The 20245-nt window shown below is 34.0% G+C and overlaps 1 protein-coding gene across 1 annotated transcript in view; it reads right to left on the reverse strand.

The window, feature by feature from the left end:
* The window catches only part of SPEF2 (sperm flagellar 2), a gene marked incomplete at both ends in the record, with an annotated part of 73029 nt that overhangs the window by 11824 nt on the left and 40960 nt on the right, over window positions 1-20245 (reverse strand). The window contains 8 exon segments of the mRNA XM_082301700.1: window positions 3191-3662; window positions 10145-10386; window positions 11568-11706; window positions 13331-13432; window positions 15434-15593; window positions 16383-16560; window positions 17443-17603; window positions 19992-20129. Coding sequence (XP_082157826.1) covers window positions 3191-3662; window positions 10145-10386; window positions 11568-11706; window positions 13331-13432; window positions 15434-15593; window positions 16383-16560; window positions 17443-17603; window positions 19992-20129 — 1592 coding nt within the window.

A 20245-nucleotide genomic window follows, 5' to 3' on the forward strand; every position in this document is an offset into this window, starting at 1 on the left:
TCAGATCATTTTCATATGGCACAATGAAGCCTACATCACAGAAGCAAAATTACTGGGACACTTCATATAAGGTTCAATAAGCCAGGTAACATTTTAGTGGTTCATGGGGAAAACAGGCTACGGTCCATGAAGGAGCCAATGAACAACAAAAAGCAATAGGGGAAATTTTTACATCTTCTTTGCAGACTCAGATTTTTTAGTGCTTTACCATGAAGATCCCAGCTATGATAATTTTTATTTCATTTTTTGCTAAACATTTCCCTTTCCACATTTGATCACTGGCAATCTAACTTAGCTTTCTGTCACACTATCTTATGTTTTATTAAACTGTTCAACTTCTACTATGATTTCCCTTTATGACAATAAAAAATGTAGTTCCTGTATTTCTTAGGAGTTTCTGACTTCCTGAAATAAAATTTGGTTTTATGCACAAAATTTTAAAAGGATACTAATATTGTCATATCCCTTTTTGTGAGGCTACATGACTTCAGAAACATACATGAAAAGTATCTGAGGTGTTGGGGTTCCTCCGGCGGGGGGGGGGGGGGGAGAACCCCCAACACATGGAATTTAAAGAACTTGCATCAAAACTAATGTCTGAAATGGGATTAAAGGATTGCAATTTCAACTCTATTCACAATTTATATAAACTATATAATTGTTTATATTAACTATAGAATTACTGATGTGCTGTAGGGCAATTACTTTTACTTTACTACCTCCTCATGAAACATCTGATGAGGGACAATTCCAAAGTTATAGTAGTTCAAAGCCTTCAGATGGACTGTGACTTAATTCCTCCTGACATACATAGGAGGAATGAGGGAGTCTCTGAGAAATGGAGGAAATCCCTCATGAACAAGAAAACAAGACATGAAATACTTTCCTCACTGTGTTTTTAGATATTTTGTCTAGATTTCATGGAGTTAGGTATATAGTACAGAGCACAGAACTGTTTTTGAGTATCTGATTATAATGCCAAACAAGAGGTGACTCATCATTTCAGCTCAAGGGCTGTCAGTGCTTCATAATCATGGAGAGATGCTGAGAGTGGGCAGCTACACAGATGATAACCAGAAAAGAATACTGGTGTCTGCAAATGGTATTCTGCAAGCAGTGAAAGAAAATAAAGTCCTCTATGAAGGAAAAAGGAAAACAATTCCCAGAACTGGCTTTTTTCCACTTAGCAAGACTCATTCCAAAACAGGTATGCTCTTTACAAAATCCTTTTGTAAGTACAAAATAAAAGGACCCAAACCTAATAAGTTTTAGTTTAATAATGTAGGAGACTAAAGAGAAAATTAAACATTTTTAATTAGAAGGAGTAGCAAGCATCTTGTAAAAAGAATCAGTATTCATGAAGATTTTGAAAAACTGGAGGGACGGTCAGGATCAGTAAGTAAGTTTCACCAGAAACAGACCAAAGTGCTTTTTGGAAACGGACTGCTCAAATTGATGCATTTATTACATTGCAGATAAAACAATTCAGGAACAGACTTCAAGCACATTGGAGAACAGGATTAGAATCCAAAGTGAACTTTAAAAATTGTAGATAAAATCTAGAATAAAAGGACAGTATCCAATAAAGATAAATGTCAAGTGCCCCACTGGGCTGAAATAGTGAACTGAATAAATATCACAATGGGAATCTTACTGCAAAAGTAAAATTTCTATAGAAAAGTCTCTAAGGATTATGGCAGATTACAATATCATCAGAAAGTACATGAGAAGTCATCAGAAATAATGCTTTTTTTTTTTCCCCCAGACATTAAGGCTTCTGCTATAGTATGATTTTGGAATCTCTAGATCAAGAAGGATGTATGTAAACTAAAGACTACCCAAAACAAAGCAGCAAGAATCATCACAGGCTTAGAAAGCATGTCCTGAGAGGTGAGGTTGAAGGAATTCTGCTGGTTTAATGGATGAAAAGAAGATGATGAGAAAACATGCCCCCTCCCTCCATCATGGAAGTGGCCTCAGTGTTACAGATACAAACCCACCATTTTTTTGGTTTTTCTTTCTTTTTTTGTTTTCACCTGCTGGACATCCTCGGGACATATTTTCAAGCTTTTTCTAATCTCAACATAGTTAAAAACCTCCATTTGACAACTCTGAGGGAAAAGAACCCTCTTGGTAATATGTGATTCAAGAGAAAACCCTTAGAATTAACGATTCTAATATATAATAAGCCTCATATCTAATAAGGCACCCCATGAAATATATATCCTGTTGCTTATTAGGCAAACTATATCCAAACATTTTTCTTTTTTTTTTTTTTTTTTTGCCTGAGAAATCACAAGTTCAGATATTTTATATAACACACAGTACTGATCTCTTTTTCTGACCCCTACAGACTAACTCTCCTGGAGTGGACTAATATCCTTTAATGAGGCATTCCTTCAAAACCTACTACTTCAAAACCTACTCCATTTCTGACACACTGTTTATACACAGAAGTAGCATGAACATCTATGCAAAACACCAAAAAGAGACTGTATGTGTACATCTATCTATCTATCTATCTATCTATCTATCTATCTATCTATATGTTTGTGTGGTATAGCATGGCAGAGTACAGAGCAGAGCTGTAGTACAGTAGGGTGTGGGGTACTGGGTATCTTCTGCTGTTACTACATTATGTTTTAAATTGAAAGTAGAGAGCGTCTTGATTTAGAAGAAGGTTGATTCAAAGGTGAATGACCTCATATTAATTTCTCCCAGATTACCTGTAGTACATCTTCATTTTCTGTTGGAGGAACTAATAAGGGTCTTTAACAATTTAATTTTAGCTATCTTTTGATAAAAATCATTGCTAATTCCTTGATGGTAGAAATATATGCTGCTGGTATGCTTCACCTTTTGAAATATCAAGTAGAAACGTGCATTCAGAATATTTAGGATTATGAAAATATATATTCTCTAAACCATACTCATTCTCAGCTCCTAGATTAAAAATCAAGATACAGCATTCTTATTGCAACCCCACAAATATTCTTACAGGTAAATAAAAAGTAGTTCAAGCTGTGAACTGTATTAGTAATATCCTGTCTGTAAGAGTACTTGTTATGGAAAGACTAATCTGTGCAATCAATAATCAGCACTGGAAAAAAGGATCGGTTCTGCCTTTGTAGGGAAGTTTTCAGAAGGACAAGTCTGAGAAAGGTCATGTTAAAGTTTATCTGGTTTGCACATTCCATCAGGGTCTGCATGGGGACAGCCAGATTTAGCAATAGCATGGTATCTTCTAAAAATATTTTCTACTCTACCCAATGTTATGGAGTTCATGCTCTTCAACATCTGCTCAGCAGAAGCTGTATCTGGTGAAGCAGAACTGGCAGCTTCCATGCAGGTAGCCCAGGCATGAGCTTCACTACTCTGGTGTGTATTTATAAGTTCAAGTTTGAAGTCATCAGTGCCAGAACAAAAATTATTAATATTTTCCCCCAAATCCACGTTATGTTTACGACATGGTACACAAAACATTATTCCTCTTTCATCATCATATTTTAACCAGGAGTATTTCATTAGCCATATTTTTGGAAACTGGTGATTCCTCTTTGTTTTCTGATGTTCCAAATCTTTCTTCTCTTTCCCTCTGTCACCAACTTCTCTGTTGCTAGAAGAATTATTCTTGCTTTTAAATTGCTTCAGTGCTCTTATGGCTATAATTTAAAAAGAAACAACTAAATATAAAGTAGTTTTTACCTGATAAAATATCAATTGTATGTTTTCTTTTTTTATCCATATTTATCTTGTTAATTTGGAACTAGACTGTGACTTGAAATGAACAGCCGTGAAAGAGAACAAGGAAAACAGATCTGCTCTTAAATAATTTGAAGGCTACCCAGGATTCTTGTAAGACATGGTCAGTTTTGAATTTTGACTATCAGAAGTTTGTCAGTATGCAACCCGTGAAGTGCAGCAGCATCAATGCTATTTTTGAAACAGAGAAGAGCAAAGTTAGGAAGTGGAATTCAGAATGGTCTTATAGGCAAAACACCTCCAGAAAATACTGCTGAAGTCACAAACTTACTACAATGTCCATTATACCTGACATTGGCAGAAATGTTAACTTGGAGCAAGTCTGGAAATATATAATCAAAAACCTGAAACAGAATGCCTAAGATGCGTATGCAGTAGCTGACATGATCGTCTTAAAATTTATTTACCTGCAAATGATATTATTACTGCTTTCAGAACTGTATAAGCATTCTTAATGCACTGAGATTGTTCTCAGCTTTTCCCCAATTTTTCTGAAGATGGTCACTCTTGTATTTTGTAGGAGCAAATCCCATAAGCAGACATTTTGACATTTTTGAAAATTTTATTTCTAGACCTCATTTATCTCCTACTTTTGGCCTGTAATTTAATGATTCTTTTAATACACATTCGCCATACTTTTAGGACTTTGAAAAGAAAACAATCAAATAAGCAAGAGAAATTTCATGCAGAATGGAGGCAATAAAACTAGAAATCTGTTTTTTCACTGGGAAATCACAAAAGTAACACCCAGCAAATGACCTAAAATCTGACTCTCCTTATTGTGATGTGTACATCAAGAAACAAAATTAATGAGTACATTAAGCTAATCATAGAGAGAAATGCCATTTCTGGTGCTTTAAAAGGTCTTGAGAAAAAGAGGTTTTGTATGCCACTCTTCTCTATTTTAGAAGAAGGAGCAAATTTATATATATATATACACTATACAATTTGTGAGAACTGTTTGTTCCCACTGTTAAAAAAAGTGACAGTTTGTTGCAGTCTATTCTAAGCATCCTGAAAGGCCATAATATTAATAAAAGAAGTTAGGAACATGCAGTTTAAATACATTTCCAGTATGAATGATTCTTGTAAAGAACTTAAACTCTGAGGTAGCAGCTGTGATCCACATGGTCAGCAAAACAAACTGTCACAGGAGGTTTTTCTGACATGTGCCCAGGTACCATACCCAGAATTGAAAAGAGGAAGAGAAATATTCTTAACACACAGTAAACATCTTCATTAGGCAGACACAAAACTACAAAGAAAGGTGAAAAAGAGGTGGAGGGCTGGATAGCTGGATCTACAACTTCAGAAGTCAAAAAGGTGTAAAGGACAAAAACATTTAAACACCTCTACAGTGCCTACTGCTTCTTTAGGCATAAGGAAACCTGTGGAAATTTTCTGGTGATTATATAAATAGGGATTGGAGAAGACCTGTGATCCACTACCAGGGATAATATTCCATATAAAATGGGCCTTCAGTGTTACCAACATTTTTTCAATTCACATGGAGAAACTGGGAACATAGAAAAAGATGGGATCTGTCACAGAGGTACCTTGGAAAGAAGAGAGGATACAAAAAGAAGCCAGCCTTTACTACTTGTGAAGCAACTTCTTCACATAAAGTTTGTTATCAAATGAAATAAGGGAGAAAACTAATGTAGGAAAAGCTACACTAGGTAGGATTGTTTTGCATTAAAATGTTCTTACAAGGCCGTATCATTCTCTGACACACATGGTGACTGGCAAGCCTTCACATGTTTCAATAAGCAGTGCAGAAACTTCATAAACAAATGCAAAAAAATTAATTAGTGAAGAAATTAAGATTATGACCACTAGTGAAACTGAAAACAGAAAAAAAAAAAAATTTAAAAAGGAACATTATGAATGACAGCAGCATAAGTTTACACTACATCCTGAGAACCAGGACCATGACATTTTAAACGGAACCTGTTACATTTAAATAAAGAGCAATCACCATGCCTCAGTTATAAGGCAGATACACAAAAGAGACTATTTCTTAATGATACACCAGTCAGTAAAGTATTTTCTATAGGCACTGTATAAAAATATCGCCATAAACTAGTAGTAAATCTCTACGAAAGATTCTGATTATAAATTTACAGATGCAACAAAATATGAAGAGATTGTAAACTTATACTAGAGATGAGAATTATGTTAACATTTATTATTATCATCAAATTTTCCAAAACATTTGAACAGATTCATATTCCCTTCTATTTTCACTGAGAAAAATGTTTCCATAGCAATTCCTGACTAGAGGTTTGGCTAATGATCCATTGCAAATTACACACCAAACTCTGTAGCAATTTTACAAGGATGAATGAGTGAAATAAACCCCAAGGCTGAATTATATTCTTTTAACTTCAGGACTCTAAAAGGTAGTAATATGGGATACTTCTACCCTTAGATGAAAAAGATGGGAGTCTCAAAAATGTGGTATTTTCATCCAAGTTGTTGACAGGCTCCTCACTCCCTACAGGTCAATTTCACTGTAAATATTTACATTATTTATTCATTAATTATTACTGGTGCTGCTATATGTGTGATCTTCATTAAGTAGCAAGAATTGGGATTTTAAACTTAGAATTACTGTGAGTTAAGGTTCTTTTGTTGCTGCAGAGATGCAGTGAGGGGAGAGGTCCTCTGCCATGCTGACTGAAATTTTTAAATTATACATATATATATATATTCAAATGCACAGAAACATATACAAGCGTATTAAATACATTCCACAAATTTCTGAACTTAAATAACATACATGACATAGTAAGAGACATAACAGGAGGTGGAAATGGAACTATTGGTAGAATTACAAACTTACAAGCTTTCTTAATTCCAAGTTTTAAAAAAACACATTGAAGATAAATAGTCTTTAAAAGATGTAAGTTAGAGATGATGAAGCTATTCCTATGCTCTCATATGGACTTCAATCTCCATTTGCATCAAAGGCAGGCAATTACTGTTCTAAAACCTTGAATTGTTTCTACAAAAGTGCTTGTGGAAAGAAAGCATAATCTATAGACATTATCCAGGGTAAGCATATAATTCTGATTCAACAAAATATTTAATTAAAAAGGCAACATTTCAGCTGAGTCTGCTCAAAATCTATCAGTTGTAGAATTCAATTGACAAGTCCACAATTTGAAAACAAACTGCACTGCAAGATGGTCATAGGTTGTCCCTTACGTTTACATCTTAGCAGACTATTTAACAGTTTTATAAACAAGATTTTAAACATTTTTTGGTTACTAGGTATAGAACTTTTTAAAACCTGACTGATTTCTATCTATTCTATCTAACTATAGAATAATTTCTATAATTAAACTGGAATGGTTCATGACTGTGAAAAAGAAAATAACATTTAAAATTCAGTAATAAGATGGAGAACAATGTTGTGATAGAATCTGCTTTGATCTGCTTGCTAATGCAAAACCACATCCAAACTGCATTCTCTGAAACAGCTTTAGAAGAAAATGTAGACATTCCATATGTGTGCTAATTGAAATGACAAGAGACACGGTCACAAAAGATCACAGTGTTGAAGAGAATCAAAGGGATGAGAGCTAATAAATAATATAATTTTGTTGATAAGAAAAGCATACATTCAAAAAGGCTGTAAGAGAGAAAATAAAAAAGTGAATGTTATTAGCTCCATTTAAGACTTGTCACAGCTCTTCCTATGAAAAAGCACTCCCAAGGTAATATATTAGAGCACTGTTAATAACTTGATCAAAGACTTAGTGAAATTAGTCAGTGCAGACTCATGTTGACTTTAGGCAATAGCACTTTGGATAATAATAAAACAAAAAATAAATTTCTTTCTAAAATGAAAGACCGTCAGTAGGTAGGAAGGTCCAGCACAGACTGGTTTTTTGTCCACTGGTGCTTAGAATGAAGAGTAATGTGCTTCCATGGAGAACCAAGTGTGCAGGACAGCACAAAGTTGTCTGTGAAGAATCCGCAGTTCTTTAAAACTTTAGATTCCTAGGAAATACAAAACTGTTTCATAAGAATTCTTCCATGAATATCAAACATTTTTTAAGTACACTGCCACTCCCACTTTAATTTTGGCAATTTGTTAAACATATCTTGAAAATACTTCCTTCTGACATTTACCAAATATCTTGTTAGAAACCTGTTTATGTATCATTTCTTCTACTATAATCAGCTCTCCATTGTTACCCTTCGTTTGCTTGCATTTCTAAGCAAAAACTGCTTCTTTTAATCTCCATGATGCTTTAGAAAAGCCTAATTTCCAATTTCCAGAACAACGTTAGGAAATTTATTATTAACTACTACTTCTACTACAAGGAGATTGGTAGATTTATTCAATTTAGACTTGCCCAATAACCTACGCACCATGTGCTTACTCATGTGGATTTCCACTACGAATGCTGAGAGATCTGTTGGGGTGGGTAAGAATAAGGAAAAAAAAAGATGTTTTCAGGAAATCTAGATCTGTTTGGAGGTTCTCCAAGGTTGGGATTTGTCTGTTACTTTTTGGTATCTCCTTTAGAGATACTGTTCAACAACTTCATTGCCACTGTGCTGGGTGTTTTAGTGTTTTTCCCTCTTTTGTTTAGTGAGAGACTAACCACTGAGATAATATTTTCTGTTGACCCTTCTATTGAACAAGGGGAGACAGAAGGCTATGAAAAATTTTCCTGATGTTTTAGGAAAGAAAGGAGTCTATAATGAAGGGAAGTGGTTGCCTTAGGAAACCTAGGATGTGATTTATGCTGTCTTAAAATGTGTAAGAGAATGGGAGGAAGTATTTTAAAGGTGACTTGAACAGCTTTTGCTTTCCATCCTAATTCAGCTATCCAAAACCAGTAAGCATCTTAACTTAATAGTCACCAAACAGAAGATAAATGCTTGGGGTTTGGGACCTTGTTTTAAACAATTCTTTCCCGTTGTCTTAAAGAACAAGAAACAACATTCTTTTACTCTCTCAAGACTGCTAAGCCAAGAAATTTCCTTTTTTGGATAGTCATGCAAGTCATGTTGGGTCCTTTTAGTGAATATAATACTATCAAAAGGGAAATATTGTAGAATGATAAAGATTTAAGTTGTTTTCTTGCTAATTATTACACATTTACAAATAAAATAGTTGTTCTGCCTTAAAAATGTCAAGAATATTAAAGTTTGTAATAGGCAAAATTTTTTGTTTTAAATATCTTAATGATGAATGATCTAAAACCATAAAAACCTTTTCAACTGGAAGTACCAATCAAACTGGTGTCTGTATTTCACTTCTATGGCACTGTAATGATTACAAACATACAGATTTTTAGTTCCATGTGACATTATATATGCAATACTATCTGCAGAATAGGTCTCTACAGAAGATTGTGAAATGCTTACACACACACATCCACACTCCTACACCAGAGATAAGATGATATGCATCTCTCTAAGGGAAAACTGTATACATCTTTCTCCCTAAAATGGTTTTATATTCAAAAGAAAATTGGAATTGCTCTATAAATATATATGAAAAGCATTTCCGAAGAAAGAATTAAACTCAACTTCATTGTGCCTTTGTGGCCTTATTACACTGGAAGAATTAGATCTTAAATTGTAAGCACTTTTTTACACATTGTATTTCACAATCTTAGTGGCAATAATACTAAAATTATAGTTATAATATGGAACACTGGTAATGAAACACTCTGCAAATACCTGTATAACTACTTTCCATCTCAGTTTAAAACTGCCTTACCTAAATTACTTTGTAATATTTATACAGTCTCAGGAACTTTTGCAAGTAAGTCTTTTTAGGCATCCTAAGCCTTAAGTTCCCATAATTAGAGGGTAGATATACAGTAAATGCATGTTTAAAGGTAAAAAAGAAATTACATCTCTGAGTTAATGCTTGCAAATCACCCAAACAACAGGCACACGTTGACCTGAAGAATATAATAGTTATAATATATCCTACAAAACAGTTTCATGAAAATACTGATCATTTTAAAATTGTGTTTTAAAATAATATAGCCTGAGTGTTCACTGAGCTCTCAATTAGTAACAAGTTAAAGACTTGCATCTTTAAGCAAAGTAAGCATGATGCATATTGTACTAAAAACCTATTACAGAGACACTTGTCAGAGGAATACTAAACATGTGGTCTTAATGATGAAAAGCCCATAGTAAAGCCATTAAAATCTTTCAAGTGGTCTATTATTTCATATTTTCAATATTCCCCACAACAACTTTGCTTTTCTATGTAGCAGGATCTTTAACTGTAGTACAATCTTTAACAATATAAATAACTAATGTTTAGCAGTTCCCAGTTACTCTAGATTTTAAGTATGTAACCAACAGTTCCTTGGGAGTTAAAAGAAAAAAAATTTCTTACCTTTAGGTGCCAGCTGTAGAAACTGCTTATGAAGTGTAGTAAGCTGTGAAATAGTTAGAGTATTACTTCCAGAGGTTTCTATGCGTTGAAATTCTGGTGGAGGAACAGGGTCAGGAACAGGGTCAGGAACCATTTTTACATCGCCATTGATGAAGAAATCTGTTTCTTCTAAAGTCATTTCATATTGGATTCTGCTAGAACTCTCAATATGATGTCGTGCAACCTCTACCAGCTTTTCAACACTGAAAGTATAAATGCAGAAACCCATGAGTACTTATAATACACAGTTTTAATAACAGAGCTTTAAATTTTAATGTGCTTCTGCTTTTAAAGCTCTCCTAAAGTAAGAATTATGAACCCTCTGTGATAATTCTGTAACTACCAAAATCATAATGATGTCTACTTTTCCTCTGGATGCAAGAAATCTTTTGATTGTAGTCAGAAATTTATATAAAGTCAGATCTAAGGCACAGAAGAGACTTGATGGAAAAACATGAAAGTACTTTCTAGGCTAGCATAGTGGAGAGGCATATGAACTCCTGTTTCAAGTGCAATGAGTACAATTTATACAGGGAAATACATCAGCTGTCTATAATGTTCAACTAGACATAGCTTTGGCTTGGAGTGTCAGGTCAAAAGATATGATATTCTGTAAATACTATGTCTGTCAAGAGAGCAAATAAAACTAGCTGGAAGGAAGAGGCTTTTTCTCTTTGAGCTATTGCCCATTAAAACCTTCACATCCCCCACTTGTGCCTTTCTTCTCGAACACACCCTGACACGGATCAAGTAGCACTGTCCCAGGTATGATTCAAAAGTTAGTATAGGCCAGACCTGCAACGCGCAAAGTGACCCCTTTCCTTTAGAGAGGAAAAGCCCTTTAATGATAAGGACATTGGTCATTCTGTGCCAGATAGTCTAATGTGCTGTAGTGACGCCAAGTACATTTTATTTACTAGGACAGAAAAATTGTGAAGGTGGACTTTTCTTTTTTTAACAGTTCTTGAAATAATTTTGGGAAATGCAGTATGTGGTGATAAGAACAGTAAGGTAGAATTTTCCAGTGTGTGTAAAGAACAGGAAAGAAAATAATCCCACACTCCAAAGTGACAGAAGCTACTGAAATGATACAGTGCTTTCTACTAAATGGAGTAACTGATTGTCTGCTCATTAATCTGCTAAACCTGTAGTCTAGAAAAATAGCATACCATGATAATCACCTTTACAGCTACAAGCAGAACCTTTTAATCAGCCAAGAAATGAGTTATTAGCATTCAGGATTTTAAGATAAAACTAAATGAAATTATTATTTTCCAATTTTTTTTCCAAATTACTTCTTTCTATATAAACAACTATATTTACTACCACAGTCTAGGTTAAAAAAAGAGAAAAAAAAGTCCTATTTAAAATTGATATACATTACCAGGATACTTCTGCCAAGAAGGTGGATCCAAGCCATTTTTCCATATCTTTATAAGCCTCTTCTGCTTTACATTTTAGATCCTCAAGAAATGCTAAAGCTTTTTCTTTTATGAGTTCTAGTCGAGATTTTGTGGCTGCCTCTGTTTAAAGGGTAAAGTCGTAATGAATAATATTTATAAAATGTGAGACATGCTCTCATGTCTAAGCACCTGAAGTTCAGCATATTTAACTGTTTTTAGCAAAAAGTACCTTAGAGAATACTTGGTGCCTGGCTAGTCACCTTTCTGTAGTACAGTTAAGGCTGCTTTAATTGTGGCTTCTCTACATGTTCTTAGAGTAGCTGCTATCAGGATGTTAGGTAAGTGTATGACAATTTTTGTCTCCCTGTATTTTCAGAAGTAGGTACTGCATAGACCACTGATAAAGCTGTTCTCTTAACACTAACAGAATAAAAGGCAAGGTACATTGATGCAACAGAGAAATTACAAATGAAATCAATGTTAAAAACTTAGCAACTATACACACCTAGTGCCTTTGCTAGATTCAATGTGTCTGTATAATGAAAACCAGAAGTTACCAAAAGGTAACTGGATAACAAAGCTGCAAGTGAAACAATGATTCTCAAATACCAGCTATGTGCCTGTGCAAATAGGAAATAGAGCTCAACATGTTCAGCCTTCCTTAGGTTCCTGGCTTTTTTTCTTAAATATAGGAATAAAATGAAGTAATGTCAAGGGGGAAAGAAAACCATGTTAATGAATCCCTAAAATTTATCTTCTATCTATTAGGATCTTCAAAGTTATTACTGTTCTTCTCATTTCCCCAAAATCTTAGAATATTTATTCTTGAACTGCTTTTGTATTAAACCACATTGAAAGCTGTAGGTGTACAAGGTTCACAAGTATTTGGCCTGATTGGATCTAAAGAAGCCTTATGAGTTTTTGGTTTGTTCAATAACTGCTGTCTGCCCTCTACCTTTCATAATAAAATACTATGCAATAGTTAGCCCACCAAAGAGGTACCATATTAGGATGGGCTTGCCAACTGTTGCCAAATAGAATCTATAAAAGCTGGGTTCTATCTTCCCTTTAGTGACAAAACAGCCTTTCTCTAGTCGAAACCTATCTCAAAAACGAATGTTCAAACCATTTTCAGTTTGGGACTTCCTTTTTTCAAACACTTGAAAACACTTTTGGCTTAAATGAACCACTTGGTTTGGAAGTTACTGGGTGAGACACACAAAGAGACAGAATGACTGAACAACACGTAGGTTTTGGAAGAGTCTGTCCAGAAAGCAATTTGGAACAACAAACAAAATCTACGTCCTCCTGCTTGAATGCCATGTTGCTTGATGAAGAGGGAATCAGAGAAAAACATCAATGAAATATAAAACTGCCAACAAATTCTTTCCCAGAACAAAACATTTCAAATACGGAATCCAATTCAATTAAATATTGAAGTGTGAGTAACAATGTTTTCTCTCAGGCTGAATATTTGCTTAGTCATGACAAATTAGATTAGATGAAATGAAACAGAAGACAAAAGGAATGAAAATCACATTACTTGCTTAAGTATATTTACCACAGAATCACTGATGATTACCACACTAAAAAAAATTCCTGATTTCTCCAGACATGACTCTCTCTCCTTCTTTTTCTTTTTATCCATCCATTTTCCCTAGTCTCTGGTTAGTATTGACTAGCACACTAATCAAATTAAGAATAACAATCACCTACCGAGGTAAGTAACCAAATAGTAACATACCCTCATGTTTCAAGGCACTGAAATATTCTTGCTTTATTTTAAGTGCCAGTTCTTGTTTCCTTAATTCTTCTGGGTCTATAGGAACTGGACTGGCTTTTGCTCCTGCAGGAAAACAGACTTCTCAGTATTTGGACTTTGCTTGTAAATTTGTGTATCATGAAAAATTACACTTTCCACCTTACTTGGTGTGACCATTTATGAGAATACAAAGGTGAATACTCAGCTGTCAAATGTGATTTACATCTGCAAGCCATGCTAAGATTAACACTGCATAAAAATATCCCAGCACATACAACTGTATTAAAGTTGGTTAAACAGCATCCTAAAACGTATTTCTGAATGCAAAATCATGACTAAGTAAGTGTGCCTCTTGTTTGATTCTAGATAGTCAGAATGTCCTGTCTGACCTTTGTATCTACAAATTTATCACAATCAGAACATAAATAAATGTCTTTTGAATGATATTCATTTCTTCTGGAATAAATTCAAGTTTAACAAACTATAGTAAAAATGTTATGGTAGTAGTTACCACCAAAGTAGCGAAATGAAATACGCTATTAAAAAAAAAAAGGGAAAAAAAAGAGATCTGTTATTTCATGCCTCTTCAAACCTACATTTCCACCTTGTTTTGACTTACTTATCTATGAACTGATACTGTAAAGGTATTTTATCATGTTTTCAGAGATTGCATGGAATTCTGTAGCCATGCCATTTTGACTATTACTCAAAAATATTAAAATATTTGTAATTGCTTTATCCTAGAAGAACAGCAGATGGAAATGTTACAGAAAAAAAAAAAAAAGACATCTTCATGATACATAAGGTCAACATAAAACAAATGGTCAATTCTAGAAGTGATAAAACTACATGTGGTAAGTTGTATCACTCTGTTAGTAGCCCATAGCTCTGCCCTAGGGAGTTCTTGTGCTACTGGAACTCTACAGTAACACTGTATTTGAAATTAAATCAAAGTCAAAACATCAGCTACAAATCCATCAGTTCATAATTTGTCTTCTACTAGGAAGAATGCACAGCTGACTTGTAGCTGCAGTTCTGGTTTTGTGATTTCAGGTAGTTCACCTGGTACCAGGTCTGAACAAAAATTTCATTGCAAGAAGCAATGAAATCCACAAATTCCAAACTAGCCACTTAGCATACAACAGCTGCTAATTTCTTAACACAGAACTTTTCTAGAAGTCTGAAAATCTGCTACTCTCTCAGCTGAATTGAGATGCTAAACTAAGCCTAAGGCTCCCTGGGGCTCACAACTGGCTAAGTATTTGCAAGGCTATGCTTTTGTTCACTCTATATGGACAGAAATAACCAGAGAGAGAACCGAGCGAGCACAGTACAAATAAAACATCTGTCAAAGAAAAAAGTCAACTGTGTTACGTACAGTAACTCTGCAGTTACAGCCTTCTCATTTAGAAATGGAGTACCCAGATTTCAGGCTATCCTACACCCACCACAGGGCTTGAAACCTCTCTCTTGCTACATAGAATGTCTTAACAAAAGATACAAAGATTTAGGCTACAGGCCTCGCTTCCTAATGAAGTTATGACACATTGTGGACAAAAGGCGAACATTATATAAACTACAACCTGCACAAGGAAATAGTTGTGAGAAAATGTATAAACAGCCTTGTATTCCACAAACTCTTCCAGCACACTGCCTGTTTTACTCTCCTGCAAACAAATTTTGTATTTTCACCTGGTGGGAGAGGCCTACCTCACTAGGAGTCCACTCTTTTTTAGGACTTCAGCTGTCAGGCAGAATTTAATAGAATTTTATTTAACTTGATAAACTAGTTCTAACTGTTCCATTCTAATATTGAATATGAAGAAAAAAAAATATTTACTTTCAATTTAGAATATTTATTTCTACATGTAATGATTACACATGTTTAAATAAACGCAATTGCTATTCAAAAGCCTTTCCCGTTCTTTACCACTACCAGCTTTTCATACTGCTGTCACACTTGACATTTTAAAAGAGAAATTAAATCCAAATTAAATGTCTTGGGTTACTCATTTCTGTATTACTCATTTATTTACATTTCAGTAATTTCAAGCACTGCTAAAACAAAGCCTGCATTTTAAATACCTTTTTTTTTAGTCGGTGATTTGGGAGATGCCTTTTTGGCACCTTTGGTATCTTTCCCAGCAGCTTTGCCTGGTTTGTTCTGCGCAGCTTTTGAAGCTTTTGGTTTTAGCTGACGTTCTTTTTCTTCCTCCATTTCTCTAGACTCTATTTCAGCTGTTACCTTGACACCACAGTCACACATAGTACAGTACATAGTATCAGCTTTGTGCAACTACTGTTTAAAATAGCATATACTTACTGAAAATACTTGATGAGTAGTAGGCACTTAAAAAAAATAAAAGAGACACTTCAACTAATTGATTAAATTTTTATTATTTCTCAAAAATAAAATTCTGCAGCAAAAATGCAAGACAGACATATTTGGTTTAATACTTACAGACATTTTCTCTGCTTGAGGAAAACACTGGAAATGCAAGAATCAACAGTATACAAAGCAAGTCTAGAGTTACATGGTAAGGGTGCAGAAATTCTTTTATTTTTAAACGATCAAAAAGAAAACAAAAATTTAACCTAGAAACCAATCATTTGAAAAGCTCACCTAACTTACTTTTAGCTATATAGAAAAAAGAATGTAACCATAGGCTCTGAAGTTGTGAAAGGTTTTAGCAAACACTGTATCACAGGATTAAACTTGTCCATCTTCTCACATTTTTATTGAGGGATAAGAGAAGAGTTTATTTTGGAAGAAGATACATACAGGCAACATTTGAAATATTTCTCTCAGTAATGGCATGAAAGGCTCAGCTATAAATAGGGAGGTGCTGAAAATACAGAGATTCCAGAATTTTCTTCATAGAACTACAAATATATTCAATGGAAGTATCAATGGGGGAGCAAGACACATGAAACGGAGATACACAGTGCAAAGATGATTTGTTTAGGCTGCCTACTAAATGGGGGCTTTGCCTGCACAATCCAGAAATGTTTGAGTAAATTAAACATTCCTTACCATATCTGATACTGCTGTTACTGCTGTTTGCCATGTATCAATAACAAGATTTTCATCATTCCTGCAAGTGGCCACTCCATTTTCTGAATTCTTATCCTTGGAACACTCCTGTGGAGTTCCACTGCTTCTTGATTTGGTATTACCTGGTGAAGGCAGTTTCCAAGAAACTAGAGGAATCCTCAAAATAAAATATAAAGAATAATTTACATACCCCTTTGTAAAAAGTGTTAATAACTACATTGGAGAATATGCTGAAAGAATGAAAATGTTATTTTCAAAATTTGCAATAAAAAAAAAAAGGGAGGAACTTTCCTCATGATCAAAGTGATGAGGTGTGTGCATGGCAAGAAAATTGTCCAGTTTAACTGTAACTAAGAAATAATAACAGATGGATAAAACTACATCAAATGACTGTGATCTGCTGATGAATTCCACGTGGGTTAGACACAGTTTCATTACTCAGATAATTTCTAAATGCAATATAATTAAGTTAAAAAAGCAGTTGTTATTACTGATGGCATTTTCTATCTTGTGAAAGTATCAGGTGGTAACCCTTATCTTTTAACATGGCATTCAGTTTGGTTTGTCTTTGTAGGTTGCTTTGATTTACATTTGTTATTACATAACAATTAATTATATTCATATTTACATAAAATTGATAACATTTAATTATATTTATTGGCTCAAATTTTAAAGCTGCTAATGTTCCACAACAATACTTTAACTTACTTATGTGAGGATTGTGCTGTAAACTACCAGCAACACAGAGGAAAGTAGGAAACATTTCTATAATAGTACATTTCCTCCTAAGGCAGCTTTTAAAATGTTTTGCAATTCAGAGATGCATAAATGAATATGCTACAGGTGAATAAGTAAAAAATGAGGGATAAATGTAACTGCTAAAATGATTTAGGAGTCATCATTTCACCATAATCCCTGGTTAAAAAATTCTTATGTCTCCATCCCTTGAAATATGCACACATATAATTCCACATATACCAAAAATCTATCAGTGCATTGTATTTGTTCATATTTGTATAATTTCATAATGCATTTCTACCTTCTTGATTCCTCTTGATCGTCCTTCTGCTCTCCATTAATAATATCTAACAATGGGATTCTAGTAAAATCTGGAGTGTCTTCTGTTGGGATTTTTCCTTCCATTGCCCTATAATATTCATGAAGAAGACTCTTTGTATCTTGGAAACGATCCAGTTCAACCTCAAGAAGAAAGGACAAAGAGACTGCCGTTCAACATAGGGCAGAACAAGTTCTTGCTATCACATGTTAGCAGAAGCAATTCCAAATCCTAAGATTTTGAGGGAGAGTAAGAAATACAGCCATATTTGTTTTAAAATTTATAGTATACTGCATGCATACTTCTACTTGCATCTATAATGTAATCACACTGCCATTTCTAAGCAGTAAAAAGAATCTTAATTGTTAAAATAGGAAAAACTATTTATAATAAATAATGATCAATGCATTAAATTTAATTACAATATATTTTGATGTATATATATTTCTATAGTATCAAATATGCTAGTGCCAAGAAGTTATATGGATCATCTTTTTCAAAAGAAATAAAACCATAAAAGCATAAAATAAAATGGGTTATGAAAAGGAGAAAATTTTAGAAGTCATACAGTTTTTCTGGACTTAAGTAATCAACAGACTTTAAACACCTAAGTATCTTGAAGATTTTTGTGTGAATCATCTCAGGAGAAATCAAGTAAGATTCAAGAAACATTTAACACCTGTCATGTTTTGATTTATTGATACAGTATGGTGTTAGTTTCTAACTGACAAAACAGTACTAAATATTCATGGGAAAATACACAAAACCACATTCACAAAACAAAGGATAAAACCATTGTGGTGTAAACCAGCATTTATCCATAAGTTAAGGAGGAAATATCTTCTAGTATAACTGTGTACACAGAAAGCAGGAATGAAATCTGATAAACGGCATTTATACAAATCTATGTGTTTACACAGTCACAGAGCCACCTGGGGAATACATGTAACTTCCAACAGAAAAACCCACAAATGGAGAACTCAATACCAAAGAAGCCTATTTTTGGCTGCTTCTAAAAAGGTCATTACATAAAGTTATAGTTTTTATTTTTTTAGTTCTGTAGTTTTAGGATTAATAATTAATTTATTTGGGGGAATATGTACTATGTAAAGCAAGAAGCAATGTTTCCTATTAAACCTCCCTTTATGAAAACAAAAGCTTATATACAGTTAATACGTGTTAGTAATTTTAAACAGTTATTGTGCATATCCACACAAGAGAGATCAAATTAGATTCATAGTGAATCTCCACTAAACTCCATCATACATGCCCATAAAATCCTGTTAGAACTACGATTGTAAAGATATAACTGAATATAAAAGGAGAATAATAAAATATTTAAGCTCTGTAATGTAAGTTTGTCTCCTTTATGCATATAATTCAAGATGTATTTTTTAAATATTCAGGACTATAAATACCCCAATTACAGGACCAATGTGGTTCAGATAGTCAGCAATTATTTGACATTTTGACCTCTCTCGTTAGTCGGTCACCCAAAATCTTTATTTAGGGCATTATTTAGACTCTTTGAAAACAAAGTTAACAATTTCCTTACTATAGTACTATTTCACAAACTGTGCTTGAATTACCACAATACTCATATGATATAGGAGAGTGGTTCCCTTGTTTATTAAACATATAAAAATAGCACAGAGAATTAAAGGGCTGGAAGCCCACCCTAAACTGCTTAGGCCTGGCTTTTTCAGCTAAATCAGCATCACAAGGCATGTGTTTAAAACACTGTTTTCATTGTCTTCTTTAAATTTGCCAAGACTTTCAGAGGATGTGAAAGCTTACAGAAAAGCCTGTCTAGCCTAGTCTAGTCCAGAATACTCCATTCCAGTTCTAAACTAAATGTATGCACCTAGAACAGCAGTAATAGGGAAATCTTACTTTACTGCAGGACTGAATGGAGTCTTGAAAACCTTTAAGTTACATATCTGAAAGCTGGGTCATATTTAAGAGGTTTCCTTAATAGCAAAAAATGACATCTCATTCTCAAAAATGTCAGTTGATTTTTTGGGGTTTCTTTTTGTTGGTCTGTTGGTAAAATTTCAAGACATATTTGTGAAGTTACAACTGAAATAAATTTGAAGTATCGGAAATACTGTAACATCAAGCAGGTTTACAACAGTTGTGAATGATGTAATTCATAAATTAAAAGGAGATGTCAATATGATCACTGAGGGATAAAGACCTGTAACATCTCTGTCACAGAACTCAAGAAGATTCATTGGAGCAATAAAACTGCAAAAAGTAGCAGTTTATAATAGAGACTGAAAGTTTTGGGGGTTGAACAAGAATGGTATTTTTCTTAATCTTTCCTGTCTGCCAAAGTTAAATGTATGGAATGTCATCTACTTTCTGTCTCTTAACTTTCTCTACAAATTCAGGAAACACGTGAATATTTGCTTAATTAATTTTTAATCCTTCACATTTTTGGGGCCAACCATTTGAAATTCCTCTCATGCTCAGTGTCTTCCAAATCTAATTCATTGTTCCCTTCCATTTCAGACTCTAGCAGTCCATACCTGCATAAGTGTAAAGAAATGGTTCATTGCAAGCCCCCTATGATCTGGTAGCCACTCTTCATTCATGATATTAATACGTTCCTGCTCTGCTTCTTCCCTTCTGCTGTCACAGATATCCCACAGAAGATCTTTGAGGTTCTAAAGCACAAAATCAAATATGATAATTAATTATGAAAGAAAACCAATTTTTTTTTTTTTTTTTTTTTGGCCTGCGTATAGGGCATCTTTCTATCTGTGACTTTTTCTATATTGCT

This window comes from Coloeus monedula, assembly GCF_965178545.1.
Source record: "Coloeus monedula genome assembly, chromosome: Z".
NCBI lineage: Eukaryota > Metazoa > Chordata > Aves > Passeriformes > Corvidae > Coloeus > Coloeus monedula.